The 25,167-nt window shown below is 39.7% G+C and overlaps 1 protein-coding gene across 1 annotated transcript; it reads left to right on the top strand.

Annotated features, from left to right (window-relative positions):
* The first annotated feature begins 14,159 nt into the window (after positions 1 to 14,159).
* LOC121487197 (ferritin heavy chain B-like) lies at positions 14,160 to 18,064 on the top strand. Its single transcript, XM_041748623.1, has 4 exons — positions 14,160 to 14,345; positions 15,030 to 15,173; positions 16,286 to 16,411; positions 17,792 to 18,064. Exons 1-4 carry the CDS (start codon positions 14,160 to 14,162, stop codon positions 17,942 to 17,944), a joined length of 609 nt encoding a protein of 202 aa, XP_041604557.1. The 3' UTR covers positions 17,945 to 18,064.
* The last annotated feature ends 7,103 nt before the right edge of the window (positions 18,065 to 25,167 follow it).

The raw sequence follows: 25,167 nt of genomic DNA, 5'->3' as shown, positions 1-25,167 counted from the left end.
ACTAATAAACATGATTTAATTCACACATACAAAACATGGAATTTAACAACAGAAAAGCAAGTGAACAGTTTTTATTTACAAAAGTTGGTATTATCCTGGGCCAAAAAGCAAGTCTCCACAAACTTTCAAATGACTGGCATCACACAGAAAATGCAGCCCACATGCAATTGAGCTGGAGAATAACAACAAGCAATGACTATAAAGTCATCATGGATTTGAAAGGTATGTAATCCACTTTTTAATATTTTTTAAATGTCATTTATTTATTTATTTTAGAGAGGAGAGGGGTTGGAGGGAAGAGAAGAGGGAGAAGATGAGGGAGAGAATATCTAGCAGATGCCCTGCTTAGCATGGAGCCCAAAGCAGGGCTCTATCTCATGACCCTGAGATCATGAACTGAGCCTAAACCAAGAGTCCAATGCTCAACTGACAGAGTCACTCAGGCACCCTGGTATGTAATTCATTTTTAAATAATTCATAGGCCGAGGATTAAAAACAATAGCAGTCTGGAATAGTTTGAACAGAAAGAACATGAAAATATGCTATATCCAAATCTATGGGATATACTTGAAGGGGTCCTTAGAGTGGACTTTAATAGCCTCGGATGCAAATATAAGAAAAGAACCAGGCTGAAAATGAATGATCTAAGCATTCTTGTCTACAAGTGGAGGAAAAAAAGCAACTTAATCCCAGAGAAAGCAAAAGGAAGGAAATCATAATGAGCACAGAAAATGATGAAATAGGGTCAGCTGAGTGGTTCAGTCAGTTAAATGGCTGCTCAGGTCATGATCCCAGGGTCTTGGGACCAAGGTCATGATCCCAGGGTCTTGGGACCAAGCCCTATATCAGGCTCCCGGCTTCTCCCATTGCCCCTCCTTCTCCTCGTGCTCTCTCTTGCTGCTCTCTTTCTCTCAAATAAATAAATATCTTTAAAAAGAAAAGAGGGATCCCTGGGTGGCGCAGCGGTTTGGCGCCTGCCTTTGGCCCAGGGCACGATCCTGGAGACCCGGGATCGAATCCCACATCAGGCTCCCGGTGCATGGAGCCTGCTTCTCCCTCCGCCTGTGTCTCTGCCTCTCTCTCTCTCTCTCTGTGACTATCATAAATAAATAAAAAATTTAAAAAAAAAAATTTAAAAAAAATAAAAATAAAAATAAAAAAATAAAAAGAAAAGAAAATATGAAATAGAAAAAAACAAAATTCAACTGAAAAGATTTACAGGAACAAAATTGTTTCTTTGAAAAAAAAAAAAAAAAACAACAAGCAACCCCTAGTGAGACTGATAAAGAAAAAATAGGGGCAGCCTGGGTGGCTCAGTGGTTTAGTGCTGCCTTCAGGCCAGGGTGTGATCCTGGAGACCCGGGATCAGGCTTCCTGCAAGGAGCCTACTTCTCCCTCTGCCTGTGTCTCTGCCTCTCTCTCTCTCTCTCTCTCTCTCTGTCTCATGAATAAATAAATAAAATTTTAAAAAGAAAAGAAAAAATAGAAAACACAAAGAGATCATAAAAGGAATTAAAAACAGACAATAAAAATAGGGTTCTATAAAATTCTGAACACTTTTATGCCAATGGATTTGAACATTTATATGGAATTGACAACATCAAAATCAATACAATTTTCCAAATACAACAAAAGAATTAAAAATAGGAATAAATCTCTTTAATTGCTTGATCCAAAATTTAAAACCTTTCCACAAAATATTCCAGGCCCAGTAGACTTCAGCAGTGAATATTACCAAGTACTTAAGAAGTAACACTGATCTCACGTTTTTTTCAAAAATGTGGAAAATTTTTCAAAAAGTGGAAATATTTCCTGACTCATTCTATGAGGCAGCAAAACCCTGATACCAAAACCCTGCAAGGACATCATGAGAAAGGAAAATTTCAAGGTAACTGCACAAATCAACACAGAGGCCAAATTTCTGGGCAAAACATTAACAAAGTCCAAAAATACATAAAGAGGATAATTCATTGTTAGTGGCACCTGAGTGGCTCAGTTGATTGTCTGCCTTTGGCTCAGGTCATGATTCCAGGGTCCTAGGATTAAGTCCTGCATCAGGCTCCCTGCTCGGTGGGGAGTCTGCTTCTCCCTCTCCCTCTACTCCTCCCCCCCTTTTGTGGTCTCTCTCAAATAAATAAAATCTTTTTTAAAAAAAGGATAATCCATCCTGAACAAGTTACATTTAGCTGAGAATGTAAAATTCCTTTAAATTTAAATATTAAACAACATAATTCACTACAGTAACATAATAAAGGAGAGAAACCATAAGATCATCTAAACAAGTGAAGACAAAAGCATTTAATAAACTTTAACACTTATTCCTGATTTAAAAAAAAAAAAAACTTCAAAAAAAAAAAAAAAACCTCTTTGGTACTGCTACACTGAGGAACAGATTGATGGTTTCTTATGAAACTAAGACATAAAGGTACCAGATGATCCAGCAATTGCACTCATGGACATTTATCCCAGAGAAATGGAAACTTACATTCGCACAAAAGCCTATACATACATGTTCATAGCAGCTTTATCCACGATAATCATAAACTGAAACAATCCAGAGGTTCTTCAATGTGTGAATATTAAACGAAGTGTGATGTATCTCTACTATGGAATACTAGTCAGCAATAAAAAGGAGTGAACTACCGTATTTATATATGAAACAACGTGGATGACTCTCCAAGGAATTATTCCCTACTCACATCTCTCTACAACTACAGCCTGGAACAGTTCTCCTGTCTAAAGGACCCATTTGATTAAATGGAGCCCACTCAGGAAACCCAAGATAGTCTCCTCATCTCAGTCACATCTGCAAAGTCCCCTTTGCCATGGAAATCTCCGCAAATAGTACATGGACATCTCTACAATGCCATTGTTCTGCCTACCATAGTCAAGTAGGCATCCCTAGGTAAAAAGAAGAAACTTCCTTCACCTCTAATGATACACACAATCAATTCCAGATGGACTGTAACTCCAAGAATAAATAACATTTTGGAGGAAAATATAGAAGAACATCTTTATGATATCAGGGTGGTGAAGAATTTCATAACTAGGCCACAAAAAACACAACATAAGATTGGGGAATTGGTCTACATTAAAATCAAGAACTTTTTTTCATCAAAAGATCCTATTAAAAAAGTGAAATGCAAGCGACTGAGTGTTGGGGAAGATACTTAGAACACACATCATCAATGAAGGGCTGTGCCAGTTTTGGTTCCCCTGAAAGCAGAGCCTGGAAGAAGACTGGGGTCCAAGAGTATGTGTTACACTTTACAAAAATACAAGTTAACGACATCCTTCCCCTCCCCCTGAAGAAAAGACCTTAAACGTAATCGTTAACATTCATTAAATGCTTTGTACTAAACTCTGGACTAAGCATTTTGTGTATATTAACTCAGTTAGGGCTTAAATGATGTGCCCAAGAGGTGGGTTCCTTTATGGTTCCCGTTGAGGAAGCTGAGTTGCAAAGTAGTTAATGTCCTAAAGCTACTAAATTTTGTTTGTGAAGGCAGGGATATTGTCGTTTTTGTTTACTGCTACATTCCCAGTGCCTAGAAAAGTGCCTCTTCACGGAGTCAAGTGGCAAAGACAGGATTCAAATAGACACTGTTACTGGTAAAGACTTTATTCTCAACCATGGCACAAGACAACTCGGGATGTTTCTCATCAATTTCATATCTCCTATTCGAGTCCAGGCTATGAGAACAAAGATAATAAAAGTACATGAAAATGAAAATTAATTTAAAAATCTCATCAGTTAATCTAAATGACTTAGAAAAAAAAAAAAAGGCAGATGGGAGAGATCAAAGACCTGAAGAACGTTTTAAAATAGTTCTCTTCCCCACTCGGTGTAAGATTGTATACCTGTCATCGCCAGTCACCATGTAGCCCCTGCCAATGAACTTCACGGACGATAAAAACTCACCTTCCATAAACCTTGTCCCAACATCCCAGCCTAATCCCTCATGGCCCTCTCTTGGCTGAAAGACATGTTGGCATTGGCTGTTGGATCAGCAGTTGTGTTACAGCCACCGAGTCATGGTAAGCCGAAATCAAAGCAAACATTTGATCCTCTAAGAATCAGGCACCTGGGACTTTCACACTAAATCCCCAGCATTTTGTCCCCCACCATCTGGGAGCTTGAGCAGTTCAGGAGTGCTCACCAAGAAATGTATTGTCCAGGCAACAGATCACTCATTAGAAGTTTTTACTGCTGGTGGTGATGGTAGGGTTGGTGGTGTTGGTGATGTAGTATGTGTGTGTGTGTGTGTGTGTGTGTGTGTGTGTGTGAAACCAATGTGGAGAGGTTCGTGCAATGGTGTACTTTCCTTTTAAGAGAAGTGATTACAGTATGATTTCATAAATAACAAAAACCCTAAGATCTCTCTGAGAGATCACAATTTCCCTTCCATTGGAAGATGGCCAGGTTGGTTTTTGGTGGGCAAGGGGAATTATTTAAAAGTATCATTCATATTTTTTCACAGAAACATGCATTTAAATTAAGGATCACAAATCTACATTTGTCAATCAAAGCTACAGAAGTGGCTGTTACCATGACTGTCCATATAAGTTTTTGACACTTCTGATTATGTCTGCAGAGAAAATAAGCAGTCGAAAATATTAATGTATTTCTATTACTTATGCATTTTCTTTTTTCTTTTTTTTTGCATTTTGTTTTCTATGAAGAATATATATGTATGTATCCATTACCATATCAAATTACAATTCCTGCTTATTGCTATTCCTTGAGCCTGTTGAAAAGAGAGGATTTATATTTTCCTTACAATATTAAGTTTGTATACAGTAACTTATGTTGTAAAAAAAACTTATTTTGAAAACTGTAATTACACATACTCTTACTAGAATTAAATGTAATAAAGTTACAGCCTAAAGGGAGAAATTTAGAAAACACACAGCATATCTGCAGGACTAAAAAATATATGGTACACAGGATTATTTATTATTTATCAAATATTATATTTTATTTACTATATTTTAATTTTCTCAACATAAGAGTCCATAAGTATGACTAAGTGTGTTTGTTTGTTTGTCCTCTTGAAAATTGAGGGCATTCGCAATCTCCTCCTGAAATGAAGAGAGTTTACATGAAGGGGTCTCTGGTATAGAAACTAAACCAGGAGAGAGCCGGGATCATTTTTAGGAGATACGATTAGTAAAAAGATATCCACATCCTAAAACAAAGACCCTTGATGGTAATATAATAAAAGGGAGTTAAGGAGAGGAGGGAATCAAGGTCAATAATCAGCTAACCTTGATATGGAGATTATCTTGCATTATCAGGATGAGCCCTAAGTAATTACAAGGGTGCTTACATGTGGAGGATGGACAAAGAAAAAAAAAAGAAGTGTTATAGTGATGTGATGCGGGATAGATTCAACAGAATATTATTTTCCCCTCAAAAATGTTGGGGGGATACGTGTTGATTCTTTTCCCATTAGCATAGAATGTATTGAGTTAATTTGTACAAATACCCATGATTACCTTTTACATGTGCAACCCTATACTGGATCGTGAGTACAAAATGAAAGAATTCAGAAAGCAAAGACATGCTTCCTAAAGAGTGAGCCGGGTGCTCTAGGAGTATAGATAATGTGCACCCCACAGAGGCATGATTATGTGAGTGTTGGTGTTTGAAATATATGAATTATATGGTGATGAAACTCATGCCAAGTCTGCATTAAGAATTTATATGAGATAGAGTTAATTGAGAATAAATAAGTAGAATTAAAATGATAATGGCAGTGTTAATCTTGTTTTTTTTTCCCTGAGATACAGAATGTTTCCTCTTTTCCATTCAGACTGTCACTTTCCACATATGTTACCATGAACAAAAAATGCCTTTTTCTTCAAGTTAGTATTGGATTCAGCCAACACTTTCCTACCTCTCTTCCACTCCTTCTGGATCTCAGGCCTAAGGTCACCGACCTGACCACCTACTACTTGGCCCTCATCCAGAGTGATCCTCTTCACAATACTGGTGTCTTCACCAAGAGCTTTTGAGTCACTGAATTTTCAGAATGGCTTCAAAGGTAAGGTGTTTTCTACACGAGCAACATGTGAAAGGGCCTCTCCATCTGCAACACCTGCTTTAGAGCGCACTCCAGGCCATGGTCATCATCCCCAGCACTTCGTGGTTGGCCATGTTTAAACTGAAATCCACCAGTTACATCTTCCATTCCTTCTCCTCATGGGTCCCCAGGTTGTCTTTCAGGAGTAGCCTCATGCTCTATACCATGCCTTCCAATCCAACCAAGACCAATCTGAGAAATATCAATAAATACTTCTCACTTTCCTCCGCAAACTACACCATCTGGTATCTGCTTTTCATATGGCTACACTTTAGAGATGCCTCCTCTGCAGGAACCATGCTTCTTGCAAGTGCATACGTGGCAGGGATTCCCTCGTCCAGGTAGCAGAGGCAGTCCCAGCACTCTCACAATACCAGCCTCTTCCGAAGAATTCTCTCAGAGAAAAGGGTCACCCAGACCATCCTGCTGTAGGTGAATTTCTTTGTGGTCATGTGCTGGGTGAACTTCATCATCCCATCCTCTTCAACTCTACTATGGGCATATGACTAGCCTGGGTGTCCAGAGTTTTGTGGTAAATTTCTTTAAAAAAATTGTTTTTAAGGTTTTATTTATTTATTTGAGAGAGAGAGAGAGAGAGAGAGAGCAAGCAAGCATTAATAGGGGGAGGGGCAAAGGGAGAGGGAGGGAGAAGCAGGCTCCCTGTTGAATAGGGAGCCTACGTGGAACTCAATCCCAATACTCCAGGATCATGACATGAGCTGAAGGCAGAAGCTTAGCTGACTGAGCCACCCAGGCACCCCTAAATGCTACTGTCAGTCCTTTGGTATTAATCAGAGGTAATAAAGGGACAATGAAGATGATGAAAAATATACATCAAAAGTATCATATATTTTTAATAAATTATTAAAGAAAATAATTCTCTTAAATATAGGTCCCTCTATCATCACTTCAATTATACACACAGCAGAAGACTGGATGTTTGATTTAATCAAAATGAATGGAATTAGGGGCACCTGGGTGGTACAGTCAGTTAAGTGTCTGACTCTTGGATTCAAGTGTCAACTCTTGGTTGAGATCTAGATCCAGCCCTGCCTGGGCTCCCTGCCCAGCCCGAATGTGCTTAACTCCCTCTCCCCCTGTCCTTCCCCCACTTATATGCTCAGTCTCTTTCTCTCTCAAATAAATAAATAAATCTTTTTAAAAAAAGTGTATGGGATTTTACTCTTAGTATATCTAAACACTGCTTTTAAAAAAAGAGTGATTTATTTGTTTGAGAGAGAGAGTGTGCATGCTGGGGAGTGGAGGGGCAGAGGGAGAAGGAGAGAAAAAGCTAAGGCAGGGCCAACACGGGGCTCTGTCTCACAACCCTGAGATCAGGACCTGAGCCAAAACCAAGAGTCAGACACTTAACTGACACACCACCCGGGCACCCCTATATCTAAATACCTTTGAAGCTAATGCTACCAAGAATTTGTTAGATTCAATTTCACCATGATTCTTTAGATGATTCCATCATGATTTGGTAGTCCTGTACATCAACAGGTTTATTAGTTTTCATTTTGATTCTCAGAACTTAACGTATGAAAACTTTTCTAACTTCTTGAGGTGTGCTTTTAAGAAGCTTTTATTGGTAATGAAATGCCTTGGGTACCTTACTGCAAATCAACTGACCGTACATGGATAGATTTATTTCTACATTTTCTATTCTGCTCTGTTGATCTAGATGTCCACCTTTATGTCAACACCATGCTGTTTGACTACTTTAGCTTTAAAGTAGGTCTTGAAATCAGGTTGTTTTCCTCTGCAAAATTGCTTTGACTATGCTAGGTCCTTTGGCTTTCTGTATAAATGTTTTATTTATTGTTTATTACCTTTGACCCTTTCATCCATTTCTCCCACCCCCATCCTCTACCTCTGGCACCCATCAATCTGTTCTCTTCACCTATGAGCTTGATATTTTTTAAGATTCCACACATAGGAGAGATCATACAGTATTTGTCATTTGCTGACTTTTTTAACTGAGCACAATACCCTTGAGGGTCATTCACATCATCACAAATAGCAAAATTTATTCTTTTTTATGGCCAAACAACATTTCAATGTATGTATACACTACAATTTCTGTATTCATTCATCCACTGATGTACACTTAGTTTGTTTCTATATCTTGGTTTTAGTTATAAGTAGCACCATAGTGAACATAAAGGAAGCGTGTATCTTTTCAAATTAGTGTTTTCATTTTCTTCAAGTAAATGCCCAGAAGAAAATTGCTGAATCATATGGGAGCTCTATTTTTAAACTTTTGGGAAACCTCCAAACTGCTCTCCATAGGGTTGCACCAATTTACATTCCCATCAACATTGCACAAGGGTTCCATCCTTGCCAACATTTGTTATTTCTTATTTCCTGTCTCTTTGATAATAGCCATTCTGACAGGTGTAAGGCAATATTTCGTGGTCATTTTGAGTTGCATTTCCCTGATGATTAGTGATGTTGAAAATCTTTTCATGCTCCTGTTGGCAATCTGTGTGTCTTCTTTTAAAAACTATTCAGATCCTCTGACAACTTTTTAAATCAATTTTTCTTTTGCCATTGAGTTGCATGTGTTCTTTATATACTTTGGATATCAACCCCTTATCAGATATATGATTTGCAAATATTTTCTCTCATTCAATAGGACTTTTTATTTTTGATAATTGTTTCCTTTGCTGTGCAGAACTCTTTAGTTAATGCAGGTCAATTTGTCTTTTTTTTTTTTTTTTTTTTTGCTTTTCTTGCTGTTAATTTTGGTGTCAGGTTGAAAAAATCATCACTGGGCACCTGGGTGGCTTAGTCAGTTAAGTGTCCAACTCTTGATTTTGTCTCAGGTCATGATCTCAGGGTCGTGGGAACAAGCCCTTCAGTAGATCTGGAAGCCAACCAAAGATGGGCTGATCATTCAGAAGCCCGTGACCATCCATTCCCACACTCAGGGTTGAAGAAACACCTTGCCCTGCTGTGAAGGCAGGGAGAATGCACACAAGTATGCAAAGGTCGTGGTCAAATGCCTGAGGAGTCAACCTGGATGAGAATTCAGAGCTGGCTGCTCAGAAGACACGGTGACTATAAGAAGACACTGTGTGTATCACAGCCTCAACCTGAAGGTGAAGAGAGACATGTTTAAAAACAAGCTGATGCTCACGGAACGCACCCACAAGCTGGGGGCTGACAAGGGCAGCAAGAGGCTGTTGGCTGACCAGGCCGAGACCACAGGTCTAAGATCAAGGAAGTGCTGTGAGGAGTGGCTCCGGCCAAGGAAGAGAACAAGACCGAGACAAGAACTAAAGCTCCCCATCTTTTATCTCTACAGAGTGGCCTTGGGAATTTTATAGCTCCATCATTATTCAATAAAATATACACTTCTCTGTCTGAGAGGCCAATGTGAATTGCGGTTGTTTTCTGCCAACCCTGTGGTCATGGTGAGTGTTCAATCAAATAAAAATCTAAGTCTTTTTTTACATGTACTACTGCCCAATAAGCTCTCCCTCTTCCCATTTAAAATTATTGAATCACTGAACCAATACACAGGATTTTTTTAATTCAGCTTTAGTTACATTTTATATTAATTTCAGTCAATTCGATTTTACTTGTTGAATTCTGTGAGCCTTTTTTAAAAGATTTATTATTTTTTTTTTATTTATGATAGACATAGAGAGAGAGAGAGAGAGAGAGAGAGAGAGAGGCAGAGACACAGGAGGAGGGAGAAGCAGGCTCCATGCTGGGAGCCTGTCTTGGGACTCAATCCAGGGTCTCCAGGATCACGCCCTGGGCTGCAGGTGGCGCTAAACTGCTGAGCCACCAGGGGATCCCCTCTGTGAGCCCTTAATCTGCCATTATGCATGCTTAATTATGCCTTCCAGACTTATGATGTGTAAATTTGATTAAACTCATGCAAAATACTGACTTAAAACTAAAAAGAAAAGAGGATAGGGTAAGGTATAATGCCTTAGAATATGTCACCAGAGCCTTATGCTAAATTGTTCCTAATCCAATAAACATCTGCCTTAGATTTTCAGATGCTAATCGGAGTACCTACATTGTCATCTAGTGCAAATTCTTGCATCTTTCCACCAAGATGTAAAAATCGTTAGTTGTATGTTGGTGTTTCTCTCCATTATTCTTTAAATATTACCAGTAGTGCTTTTCCTAAGTCACTTCCAGAAATCATTATTTCATCCAAAGAGTAAAGTTCACCTAGATTTGGAGGTGTCCTGATTTAAATTATCTAGGTACTCTCCTATTCCCTACTGAGACTTCCCTCCTACTTCCTACTTTCCTGCCATAGTACTTGGATTTCTCTATTAGTACTTGAGATTTGTTGGTGTTAGCTTTAAAATTATGTGTATATATTCCTGACCCCCAACCCCCAAGAGAGTTCATAGTTCTTGATATTGCTTTTATATTTTCATTCCCCTCATGTATTTGTCCTCCATCTTTTTGTGTTTGCCCTTCAAACATTTGACCACTTACTTACTCTTTCATAGTGAATGGATACCTCTTGACCACCTGCTGTGTCTTTGCTAGATGAGGGCAATACCAAGCCATGACACACGTGACTACCTTCAAGGAGCTCATTCGCTAGAAGAGAATACAGGTAAGCAAGGGGTCGCAAAGGTGTGCAAAGAATCACTGTCACCAAGATGCACAAAGGTGGGAATGCTGAAACCCAAACTGTAAAAGTCAGAAAACATGTTTTGGAGGCTACGACAGCCATGCTAAGTCTGGAAGTAGAGGCTGCAGGCTATGTGTGCAGGTATACAGATTCTGTAGATGTCATCTCTCTTTCTCACCAGACTCATGTTTTAATCTTAGCTTTCAATGCCTACTACTGACCTATTTCGATTGATTACCTCATTCATTTACTCCTCCACCCCATAAACATTTTTTAAAGACCCACTCAGTGCCTGGGACTGTTAAATATCAGCTCTTCTTTCAAAGACTTACCACACAGAATTCCCTGCTTTCTCCCTCCCACATGATTTTTGGGAACTTCTGAAATCTGCTTTTCCAAAGTGCAAAGTACTCATTTGGCTCTGCCCAGTGTTCCTCTCTTGACAAGCAATGACTTTAAACTTTTAGGTTCCCTTTTGCTTTCAAATTCTTCAGCCAGTATAATTCATGGAGTGTTTTCTGTGGACAAAGCACTGTATTAAATGCTCCAGGAGATACAAAAGTGTCTGAGATGTGGGCTCTCTCCTTGTGAGGTTTATAAATTAACAGGGGAAATGTGCACAAACAACACAATAAAGAGAATAATAAATGTTCCACTAAAGACATTTTCTTTTCCTTTTTTAAAATTTTATTAATTTATTTATAAGATTCTTTTCATTTATTCATGAGAGACACAGAGTGAGAGAGGCAGAGACACAGGCAGAGAGAGAAGCAGGCTCCCTGCTGGGGAGCCCAATGCAAAATTTGATCCCAGGATCCCGGGATCAGGCCCTGAGCTGAAGGCAGATGCCTTCAGCATTTTCTTTTTAAATATAAAAATGTCTTGGTTAGAATTAAGTCCAGAAGAGAGATACTTGCTTCTTCCTTAATCATTAGGGAGATGGTAAGGTGAAATTACACTGTAAGGACAGAAAGTTTGGATCAGGTTAAAACAATCTTAGAAATTGTACAATTAAAAAAAATGTCTTTGTATTTTCAGCACATTCCAGGGGAGAGAGTACATGGACCAGTCTGATCATAGTCCATAATTCAAAAGTCAATTCACCAGAGTACCAACATTTAATAGTGGTGTTATTGATCAAATTAGACTTAAAAATATATACCAGAACAATGGCATTACCCATGGGCTTTCACTTCACTTTCTACATTATATATTGTTGAAATTTTTGGAGCACTTTGTATTGATCATACACTACATTTATAATTAGAAAACAATATATTCATAAATGTGTATTGAATCTTCCATTGTGTTCATTCTCTAGCAAGGTTTTATTAGGTTCTTTTTCAAAATAAAAAAAATTTAAATATAGATTATAAAAGTTTGAAAGAATATGAAAAATAGAAAAAAGAAAATAATTACCTACAAAGCTCCCATACTCACACAATGGTTACTAACGTTGGTGATGTGTTTCTTTCCTCTCTTTTTTTCTATATATTGGTGAAATTGTTTGTAAGTGTTTAAATGGTGATGTTTCTTAGTAATTTTTAACCCATAAGAATAGGAACATTTTCTTCACATGCATCCAGTTGTTCTGGCCTAGATGGAATGGTAGATCATGGAACGTTTCCATGAAAAGATCTTATACATCATCCGGAAATATCAAACTCTCATATTATCTCCCAGTAAATAAAATCTTCATCTTCCAAATTTACTCTTTTGTAAATGGGTCATATTAATAGTTAAGAGTCTAGATTTTATCGTCGCTTTTCCCCACCTGCTCACACAAGACCTTCATCTTCCGAGAAGTTCCCCCAAATTCTTTTGGGAATTCAGGTCATGTTTTGCACATTCTCTGAGTACAACCAGTTAACCATCTAGTCAGCGATCACTTCCTTCGTCTTCCCCAGCTCTAACCCTTGTAGGCCAGGTCTCACCCAGTGCCCTGGCTCTGCTGCAGGCTGCTGCCGTGGAGGACTTGGAGACCCTGACATGCCGAAGCAGTGCAGGTGTGTGGAGAAGCAGCATGCAAGCCCCCCCCACCCCTAACAGACACACACCCAGAAGAGGGCTCCTTAGCAGTGCTCTTTGTGCTCCATGTCTTGACACCTTTGCTCCTCAAAATGTGCTTCATGGACCAGCAACATTCAGCAGATGCACCAGAAATGCAGAACCTCAGGTCTCTAAATCAGAATCTTCATTTTAACAAGAACCCCAGGTGATTCGTATTCAAGTAACAGTTTGAGAAGCACCTGCTTAACGCACCTCCCTGGGGTTAAGGCATGAATTCAACTGGGGACAAGGGCAATGTTGGGTCAGGGAACAGGAGTGACAAATCAGAGGAATTCTTACAATGATGCCTCCCCTTGATGACCTTATCTTCGTGACTGGGCCAAACTTGGATTGTTTGGGTGCTTCTCTCAGGAAGGGCTCTCCCTCAGGAGACGCCCTCACTCCTCACTGCCTCAGAGAGATAGACTTTTGGTGATCTGTCTCTACTATTCCAGTTCAACTAAACATGGCTTAGGCTCAAACTAAGAATCCTCCAGACTATAGGAAACTTTACACTGCTGCACATGTAAAATAGACTTCTATTTAGTAACTGTTGATTTAGTACCTATTATTTACAAAATATTCCATTACGAGCTGTGGGAATACCGAAATAAGCGAAGCGGTCTCTGCCCTCAAAGGAGGCGAATAAGATGAACAATGGGACCGGTAGGGACTTTGGGAGACAGGTTGAGGAAGGAGCCAAGAGGTTCCCAAGTAAAGCAGTCCGACTGCAGTTTGGAGAAACCACTCCTACATCTTGGCCAACAGCCTCTGGGTGCCTGTTCTCCCTGCTTCCATTTCCATTTCTCCATATTCTTACCCACCCTCCAAGGCCAAGTTCAAATCCCAATTCATGAATAAAATCTGCCCCAATCCTCTCAGCTAAATATGCTTTGGACACTTTAGAACTCCCATATCCTGCCTTAAGACCAATGACATGTGTTGAGGCCTTATGGGGTCGGAGACAGAGATATCGTATATAGGCAAAGAATGTACCCTAGTAGGTCTTCTTGGAGTCCCCATGGGACCTAGCATGATGTGCCATACATAGTATTTGAAGAAAGAAAAAAATTAAATGTAATGCAGCTACTGTGTCCATGTCTCCCTATTCAGGAAATGTATCGGCTTGCTCAGATCATCGTCAGAGTGAACTTGAGGGAGAATGCCGAGCACCACTGGGATAGTCAGGAGGACTGAAGCCCCCACCCCCCATTTTTCTTTGACCAGATTTGTTCTTTCACACAGAAACAACGTCTGCATTGGTAGATTTGCAGCTGTGAATCTCAGGTGAACGGAATTTCCGCGAGCTGTCAGCTGGCTAGAAGTGGGCTGGCTAGATTGCCTGTTAGTATTTAAGAGATCTCCTCCCTTAATGGTAGTGCTTTTTATGCCTGGTTTTTCCTGGAGCTGAGATGGCATCTACAGCTCCGATTCTGGCTCTGGATCCAGCTCCGGCTTCAGCTTCAGCTTCACCTCCGGCTCCAGCTCGGGCTCAGGGTCAGGCTCAGGCTCAAGGACCCCTCTCAGAGGCCTGTGGGGTTGCTATTAATTATATAGCATCTTATGAGCTGAACGTCAGTGATGGTTATTTATCTATGGTTAGTCTGAGCATTTGAGGCATTGTGAGGGAGTTTTCGGCCCTGATCTGAGCGATGACACGTCTTCTAGACCCTTAGCGATGGTGGTTATGGCCATGTTTCTGGTTTGATACTGGATGAGACATTAATTTAGCGACTGGGGTTTTGCTGTGCTATGGCTGTGATGCAAATTATGGGAGATGATAGGGAGAATCTCCATTCTTTCCAGTGATTTCCCAATGCTACATGGGCATCGACTGTGTGGGAAGACTGAATATGCAATTTTTCACCCATATAGTACTTCAGAGTTAACGTAGATGTATGAAGACTGATGAAACAGGTTGATATTCAAGATGTCAGTCTATACTGGACTACTTTCAGGAGTCCCCATGATGACTGGAAACAAGTACGAGTGTGTCAGGTTCACTAATCTGACCCCTAAAATGGCCATTATGGCCGAAGGCTAGACACCAGCAGGTTTGAATGTGGTGGCTTGTCTCTGAGGTAGCCTGGGTTCTGAGAGAGAGCCCGGCTCTTCTGGGAGTCAAAGCACAGACTAAGGGAAAAACAAAACAAAACAAAGAAGGCTCCTGTCAGACAACCACGGAAATAATGAAGTGAGCTTGTGTAAAATTTCCAGTCTTGAAATTCAGCTTCTCTCACCTCCGTTCTGTTCCCATTCCGCACCCCCCCCCCTCGTTCCAGGTCTGTTATTTCGATGAAGACCCGGATGCACCTGTTTATGTCCCCTTTTTCCAAGACCAAGTTGAGGTGAAGAAAGGACACGCAAGGCAGTTCATAAGATACCTGAAGGAGCGTAAGAGTAAAGTCTGCCTTCCAGTGGTTAAGGTGACTGTGTAAATTTTGTCCTGATGATCTCCACGGGGCCTTCTCTGGGTCTAGAGAACTCCATGATTAGTCACTACCTCACTTGTAAGGTTACTTGTGTTCTTACATGGAATTCTAGCCACTGACTTGGAGGGCAAGTGTCTATCTTCTTTGAAACCTCTTCATAGTACTGTGAGTAAATCCTAGCCACTAAATGTTCATTTGGTTTCTCTTGTTTGGACTTTCTTAAGTTTTTATTTATTTCAGTAATCTCTACACCCAACATGGGGCTCAAGTGCACCACCCCAAGATCAGAAGTCTCATGGACTTCTGCGTGAGCCAGCCAGACACCCCTTGGTTTTGTGTTGTTGTTGTTGTGGTTGGTTGGTTGGTTGGTTTTTAATGGACCAGCAGCACCAACATCAGCAGGGGACTTAATAGAAACGCAAATTCATGGAACCAGTGGCACAAACTGATTCGGATTCTCTAGGGGTGGCGCCTAAGGAGTGGTAGCCTAACAAGCTTTCCAGGTGATTCTAATGCTCTGTATAGTTTGAGAAGCTCTCCCCTAACGGCCTCTTCCTAAATGTGTTAGCATTTTATATTAGATCTTTAGTCTAATTCAGATGCATGTTCAGGTATTTAACATGGCTAAGTCTCCAATGCAGTAAAACAAATTCTTCTTCAATGGGGCACGCACTCCAAATAAACAGTCTATACCTTAATTAGGGACATTACATATGGAAACATCCCTTAGTTACCTGATGGGTTCTTTTAACTCCAGTTTTATAAAGAAACCTAATGTCTGGTAGTAACAGAACCAACCCACCATTACCGAATTCCAAAGCTAACATAATAGTGCATGTAACCGCGCTGGTAGTAATCACACTTTGCAACACATTAAAATTACCTGGGGAGCTCTTAAAAATCTTAGTACCTAGTTTGTACTCTATATGAATTAAGCCAGAATTTCTGTAGTTGAAAGCCAGACGTGAGTATTTAAGAGGCTGTGCTGATTCCACGGTGCCACAAAGTTTGGAAACTACAAGCCTATTGCAAACCTAGTCCTAATCCAACCCAGGGTGTAGGGTTTAACAAAGGTAGAAAAGCGACCATCTTGTTCTCGTCAACAGAGACTTGACAGAGAGTACTGGGGAACGAACGTGCAAGCTATAGTGATGGCTCTGGAGTTGGAAAACGCGTTACACAAGCTCCTGCAAGACCTGCAGAACTTGGCTTCTCAGAAGAATGAAACTGATGTAAGTCTTTGATTCTGAAAGCAGGGTTATCTTTCACTTCTAATTATAGCTTACTTCTAAGAAATGGGTACAAAACAGGAGGTGACCCAATATGTGCTTGTTCCTCCCCAAGGAAGTATATGAACTTATTCCTGGGAGTTGGCTGGTGTAGGAAGAGTAGATGTGCTGGCAAGGAGGAATGCAAGTCAACACAAGATGGAGAAGACTTTCTGGGAATAATGCACTCTGGATAATTAAAATAACTTCTGTTGCTGGCTTGTAAATCTCCTAGGCCAAAAGCGCTTATATTTTAATGGATAGCAGAATCACCTGGAGGACTAACTGAAACTGCTGGGCCCTACCCCCAGAGTTCCTAATTCAATTGACTTTTAAGGGGCATATAAGAATTCGCATTTATTTCTTTTTTTGAGCTTTTATTTATTCATTTGAGAACATGAGCAAGCACAAGTGGGGTGGAGAGCAGAGGCAGAGGGAGAAGCAGACTCCCCACAGAACAGAGAGCCTGATGCAGGGGTCCTGGGATCATGACCTAAATCAAAGGTGGAGGCTTAACCGACTGAGCCACCAAGGAGCCTCAGGAATTTACATTTCTAACAAGTTCCCTGGGGATGATGCTACTGGCCAGAGGCCATATTTGGAGAACTACTATCCTTGAGTGTCCAAAAAAAAAAAAAAAAAAAAAAAAAAAAAAAAAAAAAAAAACCTGAATATTAATGGTGACCTCTTATCTTATACACTTCTCTGGAGTTAATGATGAACCCTCTACCTTGTGGTGGTAACTTTCTTACCAACCTCTTAGCTTCTAAGAGTTAGTGGGGGGGAAAAGTGTCCCAAATACAAAAATTATCAAGATAATTGACTTGGATGGATAATGGGTAAAAATTACCCTAGATGATATTGGACTCACTGAGGAGTGCTGAAGAGATAGAAATGACTTACTCCAGACCACTTATATCTGAAACTTTAGGAATGAGATCTGGGTGCCTACTCAAAACCTCCATATGATTCAAATAAACAGGGCGGAAAGCCATCGCAGTAGGAGCTCATTAATTAAGTTAATCTGTACTTTTGATGAGATGCCCTAACACTCATATTCATTGCAAGTGGATATTTGTATTCACCTGGAGGTCTTGAATGTCTTGGATCAGTGCTCTTTGAATTTCAGCATGCATATGAATAGCCTAGTGTCCTCTTAAAACCTGATTGCTTAGGTCTGAGTAAGACCTGAGAGTCTGCATTTCTGACAAGCTCCCAGGACTGCTGATCCATGCACTGGAAGTCTGGTAGCAAGACCTTAGGTCATCTCCCATTGCAGACAAGGTCTTTAATGAGTCCTTCCCTGTTTTCGTTTTTGTGGGTTTTGTGTGTTTTGTATTGTAGCTCTTAGAATTCCTGAAAAGGTTCGTGGGTAAACAGAAGAGGAACATAAAATATCTGGAATACCAGCATAGCTATCAGAAGGAATTAGAAAGGCTGACTTCGAAGGAAGGCATCTCAGAACAGTTTGGTGAAGCATCAGACAGACAGGCTTAACATCTGAAGGCAACACAGCAAGTCTTCCATCCTAGTAGTTCCCAAAAGCAGCTACTTAAAAATCTGGATCTCTATTTGACAGAAGACTGCTTTACTTTTAATAGTATCCCAATCTTCATTGTTGTACATGGAAATAAATTGGTTTTGCATTACAATTTTGTGTTAAAGAGATTGCTATTGGAATACCAGAAGAGTTATTTCCATCAATGTTTGGTGAAAGCATCTCAGGGACAGTGGGTGCATCAGACTTAAGAAAATAAGGGAGGGGTGGGTGTGGTGGTGGTGGGGAACCCACCTTTCTTTATTGTCCAACAACACCCAGTTGCACAGTCAGGATTTGATAAATTCAACCAGCCTAAGTGGATATTGTAAAAATTAAATAGTAATTTCTTTAGGTCTTACCACAGCTTCCCCCACCCCCCAGCTTGTATACATAATTTAAGTAGCAGAGTTTTCTTCTAATTAAATGCAAAGCTAAATTTGAAAACCAGAGCTCTTGGTCTAGAAAGGGTGACTCCCACCTGAAAGTGTACAAGGGGACAGGCAGCTGCAAGTGCCTTTCAAAGCTGGAGGTAGACATAGAGAACTGGAGGGTACGCAGGCAATTACGACACTGAAGATAAGTATGCGGATGCCCTTACTCACCCGCTGTGGGCCAACTAGCAGCTACTAGGGTAATTGCTTTAGGAACAAATAATGAGCCTGCAAGCTTGGTTCAGACCCAAGGGTCTCATGTAAATAGTATGACCTGGGGAAAAAAGGTGACTCTACAGGATTGTGTCTTCTAAAACTTACAAGCTTCATGGCCTTGAATACATTTTTTTACCTTACTCATTGACTCAATCTAGTTGTCTATAAAGTGAGCTTAATAGTATTTAGTTCATAGTTAACAAGATTAAATAAACTAATATGTAAAATATCTAGAAAATACCTACTAGATTATGTATCCTATTAATTTGTAAAATAGTGCCAATTTTTAAACTTGAGGAAAGCCTATATATGATAGAAGCAATTGCAATGAACAATCACTAAAATTTAGACAGAATTTTAAAACATTTAATCTTAGACAAAAAGGGAAGGTTTTTTTTTTTTTTTTTGAAGCAAGAAAAAGTGGTCATAAGGAAGAACCAGCTAGATACCTCGGGATAAAAAGAAATCAAACTAAGAAATGGATTGAATATTCAAACACAGCTAATTAAGTGATTTTAAAGTAAGCTAAGAAATTCTTAGCCAAAGGAACAAAGAAATAATATTTAAGATATTAAGACATGTAGTTCCAAAAAAGATCTAATTAGACCTCCAGAAGGAATGAGAAATTGAGGGAAAATTTCCATTGTAGTGAAATTTTAGAGCATGGAGAATTAAAAAAGCTATCTCCATAAAGGATATCACTTACAAAGAATGAAAACTGACATTAATAACAGCTGTCTCATCTATATTAGATGAAAAGAGAAAATTGAAAAACATCTTCAAAATGCTGATGAGGAAAATAAGAGTTGAGGCTGAACAGAACTATTCAGACAAAAATATTGAGTTCACAAAAGATTCTAACCTAAAGGGACATCTGGGTGGCTCAACGGTTGAGCGTTTGCCTTAGTCTTGGGTTGTGATCCCCGGGGCCTGGGATCAAATCCCGCGTCAGGCTCCCTGCATAGGGCCTGCTTCTCCCTCTGCCTATGACTCTGCCTCTCTCTGGGTCTCTCAAGAATAAATAAATAAAATCTTAAAAAAAAAAAGATTCTAACCTAAAGAAAACCTTCGCTGAGGGTGATAATTGTTTTAGTGGCAGAGTACAGAGGCCTGCAAGTCCAGTGTAATCTAGCTGATGGTAACTAATCTATAAAAAAAAAAAAAAAAAAAGATTTTATTTATTTATTCATGAGAGACACCAAAAGAAAGGCAGAGACACAGGCAGTGGGAGAAGCAGGCTCCATGCAGGGAGCCCGACATGGGACTTGATCCCGGGTCCCCAGGATCACACCCTGGGCTGAAGGTAGATGCGCAACCGCTAAGCCACCAGGTGCCCCAATAGTAACTAATCTTGCAGAGTACTTTATGCTTTAGTAATTGCAGTGAGGGGATCCCTGGGTGGCGCAGCGGTTTAGCGCCTGCCTTTGGCCCAGGGCGCGATCCTGGAGACCCGGGATCCAATCCCACGTCGGGCTCCCGGTGCATGGAGCCTGCTTCTCCCTCTGCCTGTGTCTCTGCCTCTCTCTCTTTCCCTCTCTCTGTGACTATCATAAGTAAATAAAAAAAAATAAAAAAAAAGTAATTGCAGTGAGGAAGAACATGCCCCTGGGAATAATCAACCACATAATAGACTTCCTTACCTACCTCTTCACACCTTTTCTACCCTTCCTCTTCTTGAGAACCACTGCCATGATTAGCTTGTCTCTACTAGAGAATTACTAGTTCACAAAGTATTCTTGAATAAAATCTTATGTTTATAATTATTAACTTATGTAAGATTTTATACCTATTAAAGACAGACATTCATGTTAATATCAGGAATAAGACAGGATGGCTTTTTTTTTTCATTTTCAACTGCATTAATTAATAAGTTGAATATTTTTTCCAAACACATCAATTTTCAGATTAACAAAGCCTCCCAAATTCTTAGGTAATTCTCATAAAACTAATAAACACATAGAATAAGTGGTAAGTTTTCTTAAAAGTTCCAATATAGTGTATAAATTTAAAAGGATTTTTTTACATTCTTTAAATTTAAATTAGATTTGCCAACATATAGTATAACACCCAGCGCTCATCCCATCAAGTGCCTTCCTCATAGCCCATCACCCAGTTACTCCATCCCCACCCCCCACCCCCGCCCCGACTTCCCCTTCTGCAACTCTTCATTTGTTTCCCAGAGTTAGCTTTAAACTCCACACTACTTTGTATATTCCTGGAAGTTCTCAGAGTTTCTCAGTCTCAGTAGTATTGACATTTTGAGCTAAATGACTTTTTGTTGTGGGGAGGGGTCCTAATATTGTAAGATGTCTAGTAGCATGCATGACCTTCATTTACCAGATAGTTGTGACAATCAAAACTCAAAAAAAAAAAAAAATGTCTTCTGAGGGACAAGGTCACTCTGCTTGAGAACCACTATTCTAGACAATGCAATAGAAAAACTAAAGGAGAAGCAGCTCTATCTGTTTAAAAAGCCTTACTTAATGTGGTATAATTATAACTAGAACTGAAAAACTATTAGAACTTACAAGAAAGTTTAATAATGTTGCTGGATAAATACCTACAAACCAACCTTTCCTATATATAATCAGTAAGCAGAGAAACCATTAAAAATATGTTTCTTGTTTATAATATCCACAAATACATAAAATATCTAGGAATAACCCTAACAAAAGTAATTTGAAGACTATATGAAATAAAAATGCTTCCTGAAAAAGATACAATAATGAATTTGAATAATGGAAAGAGGAGAGAAAGACTAAGCTTGTGACACCTCCCAAATCACTGTATAGGGACTAAAGCAATTTGGGACATAATCCCAACAGAATTTTGAGAGCTTGGACAATTTAGTACTAGAGAAAAAAACATCATCATGAGGAAAAACGTGGGAACATGCACAAAACTTGCTTAACATCTTTGAGAAATACAAGCCTCGGACCACAAGGCAATACCACTTACTATATACTCATCAGAATCGCTAAAATTAAAATAGCTGTGGACATCATATGCTGGCAAGGCGATAAAACAGCTGAAGCTCTCACACATTATTGGTGAGAATGTAAAGTTGTACAACCACTTGGGAAAAGGTAGGGCATTTTCTTATAAAACTAATCAAGTATCTATCCCAGAAATTCTGGGAGAACACAATTTAGCCCATAACAAACGATATTACTGACTAAAATTAGGTAGAGAAAAGACAGTAAGTAGGAGGAATTGACAAGTTAACTCACTTGATGCTCATAACCTATTCTCAATAGATACGTCTGAATAAACAGGGTTCTAGGGTATTATGTAAAAGTCAAATTATAGATGGGGCACAGGGTGACACAGCAATCAGTTGGCATCTGACTCTTGATTTTGCCTCGGGTCGTGGTCTCCAGGTCAAGGGAAGGGCCCTGTGTCCGGCTCTGCTGCTCAGTTGGAGTCTACTTGGGATGCTCTCTGCCCCTCCACACTGTGTGTGCACTCTCCCTCTCTATCTAAAATAAATAATAGAAACAAATCTTTTTCTAAAATTTTAATTATAAAGGCAGTCACTAAAATAAAAATATATTAAGAACTATAATTTTAAAAATAATAGCCTCCACACTGAAAATTTATATAAATATATTTATATGCACATTTTACTTTGTACCGCTTAAGTTAGCCCTTGTTTTAGTCCTCGTTCTAATGTTCACCCCCAGTCTTTTTGATGTTCCCTGATTCTTTTTTGGTTGAATGAATTGTGTTCTTTGGGAGATGCTTCCCTAAGACCTGATATGGACAGTTATCCCCTGAGTTCTTGAATTGGCAGAAATTTTTGCCTGTGGCTCTGACAGCTTGAATGGATTTAAAATCGTTGGCTCAAATTTTCTTTCCTTAAGTGTCTCACAGGTATTGTTCCGTTTGTTAGCACCGACTGTAGCTGCACCAACTTGGCTTTCTCTCACTTGGAAATGATACGATGTTTTTGCACAGATGCCCAAAGTTTGCTTCTAGTGTTAATAGGACAAGTCTAACGTTATATGATCAGTGTCAATAGGAAGTCTCGGTGTCAGTCATTCTGGGACAGTTCTCTCCTATCTTGAATGTGCCTTTGAATAATTCAAGTCTTATTTCAGAACATTTTATGTTTGTTTTACTCTATCGTTTTGGTTTCCTCCAATGGAAACTCCAATTAATCTTATTTTGAATAGTCTCACCTATCTTTCATAACTTTCACTTTCTCTTTTAAAAAATGTTTTTGTGGGCAGCCCCGGTGGCCCAGTGGTTCAGTGCCACCTTCAGCCTGCGGCCTAACCCTGGAGACCCGGGATCGAGTCCCACATGGCGCTCCCTGCGTGGAGCCTGCTTCTCCCTCTGCCTGTGCCTTCTACCTCTCTCTCTGTCTGTGTGGGTCTCTCATGAATAAATAAATAAAATCTTTTTAAAAAATTAAAATAAAAAAATAAAATAAGATAAAAATAAAAAGATAAAATGTTTTTGCTTAGCTTTTTTCCCCTTTCTTTACTTTCGCCCGTGTGTATATTGTTTTGTGTTACATTTTCTATAATATTTATTTCCTCCTTTGTTCCTTATAACATAGTCTTTACAAAATGATTTTGTCTGTGTCTTCTATTTCTTTCCCAAGTTTTGTTAGTTAATCATTTCATATACTTCATTGATAGACCATCACCTTTCCTTTGTTGGCCCTGTCTTCCCTGAGTTCTTGTATTTATTTATTTTTTATTGTTTTCTTTCCTGGTTGCAATTATTATTTTTTTAAAAGATTTTATTTATTTATTCATGAGAGACACAGAGAGAGAGAGAGAGGCAGAGACACAGGCAGAGGGAGAAGCAGGCTCCCTGCAGGGAGCCCCTGGTTGCAATTATACCACGATTTTTATCCCTCTTTATTCATGTTGGGATGTTGTGTTGGAATGTTCCTCTGCCTTGGAGCAATATTTTTCTTTTTTAAAGATTTATTTATTTATGATAGACAGACAGAGAGAGAGAGAGAGAGGCAGAGACACAGGAGGAGGGAGAAGCAGCCTCCATGCCTGGAGCCCAACGTGGGACTTGATCCCAAGACTCCAGGATCGCGCCCTGGGCCAAAGGAAGGCGCTAAACTGCTGAGCCACCCAGGGATCCCCTTTGGAGCAATATTTTTCTAATGAGTATTTGTAGTCTGCAGGGAAGTTTTGTACCTATTTTCAGTTCTTTTTTGCTCCTTTGTTTCCCTAGAGTAGCTTTCTTTAGCTGTAGTCCTAGTTGCCCAGTTACTTTGCTAACCATATTTGTATGAGTTGGATTTTCTCAATTAGAAGGAAGATCTTTTGAAGTGAGGGAGCCAGTTTCTCAGCTAAAGAGCTCCCTCCCCTATTACTATGATAAATGCCACTTTGGGGACCAAGCCTCACTTAAATCTCTGATCCTAACCTGATTCAAAAAGGCTCCTAACATCAGCTCCAAGCTTCTAAGGTATCTTCACCGCCTCTGGTGAAGAGGTGGCCGTCACTGGGGGATCCTGCTTCTCACTGCCCCTTTCCAACTCCTCTTTCGTTTACAAGTGCTATTTCACTGAATCTGCCACCTCCGTGTGACTCCTCACCCAAACATGTTCCAAGCCTTTTGTCTTCAGCTGTCCCATCACACCTGCCCTCTTTGATCACAGCAGCTGTCACCGATGAGGGGCCCCATCCTTTTGGGAGCAAATATTTACTGTCGATGCCTAACATCTGGCACTCCTAGAACTCTTCTGCACCCTGTTCTCAGAAATACTAACAGCACTGTGTAGTTTCCTGACCTAAACCTGCTGACTTCAGATGATAAACCTAGTTATCATTCAGGATACACCAAAGGGGACAGCAGAGAGCAGAGAATCCCGGGCAAATACATATCATAAAGCACACACACTAAAATGTTTACTTCCCAACTGTGAGCAATACCTCTTGAATGCAAAACCACATCCTTCCTTTGTCTGCTAAAGAAGGTTCAGGAATAGGACATTTGCTGGCAGAAGGCGCTCACATAAATGGAAAAAGGCAAGCCTCCACAAAGAATCATGAAGACCAGCTGGGTTGGAGAAAGGCAGTTGATTGTGTGACTACAGGAAAGAGAGATATTGCATTAGAAAAAAATTCAAAATGACTTAGCCTAGATTACTCTTCTGGCCCCTTCTCACCTACAGGGAACCCTCGACAATAGATGATCCAGAAATTCCCAACTCAAACAACAATGAGAAATGCGAAAGAAAACAAAAGAGGGTGGGGAGAGAGAATTGGCATGGCATCTGTTCGATGCTATTAGAAAACAAGAAGGGGAAATGAAACACAATTTATTAACATATGAAGAATGTTTGGAACATGGAACAGATGAAAACCAATGAAAAAATCCTTAATTTAGGTCTTCTCGTGGGTATACAGTATATCCATCCTACTGCAGTTTATTATTATTGAAGTATAATGGACACATGATGTTATATTAGTTTCAGGTGTACAACAGATTGACTCAACAATTCTATACGTGCCTCAGTGTTTACCGCAGTAGGTGTAATCGCCATCTGTCACCGTACA

Source organism: Vulpes lagopus, chromosome 1, assembly GCF_018345385.1.
Source record: "Vulpes lagopus strain Blue_001 chromosome 1, ASM1834538v1, whole genome shotgun sequence".
NCBI classification, from domain to species: domain Eukaryota; kingdom Metazoa; phylum Chordata; class Mammalia; order Carnivora; family Canidae; genus Vulpes; species Vulpes lagopus.
The sequence above is the reverse complement of the archived record's forward strand: the minus strand, read 5'-3'. Positions and strand labels throughout refer to the sequence as shown.

What these genes read in the sequence shown, in the direction of transcription:
- LOC121487197 (XM_041748623.1), top strand. Translation starts at nt 14,160, where the DNA reads ATGGCATCTACAGCTCCGATTCTGGCTCTGGATCCAGCTCCGGCTTCA. An exon ending in GTGATGGTTATTTATCTATG is followed by an intron (nt 14,346 to 15,029) that starts GTTAGTCTGAGC and finishes CCCTCGTTCCAG; the next exon opens with GTCTGTTATTTCGATGAAGA. An exon ending in TCTGCCTTCCAGTGGTTAAG is followed by an intron (nt 15,174 to 16,285) that starts GTGACTGTGTAA and finishes TCTCGTCAACAG; the next exon opens with AGACTTGACAGAGAGTACTG.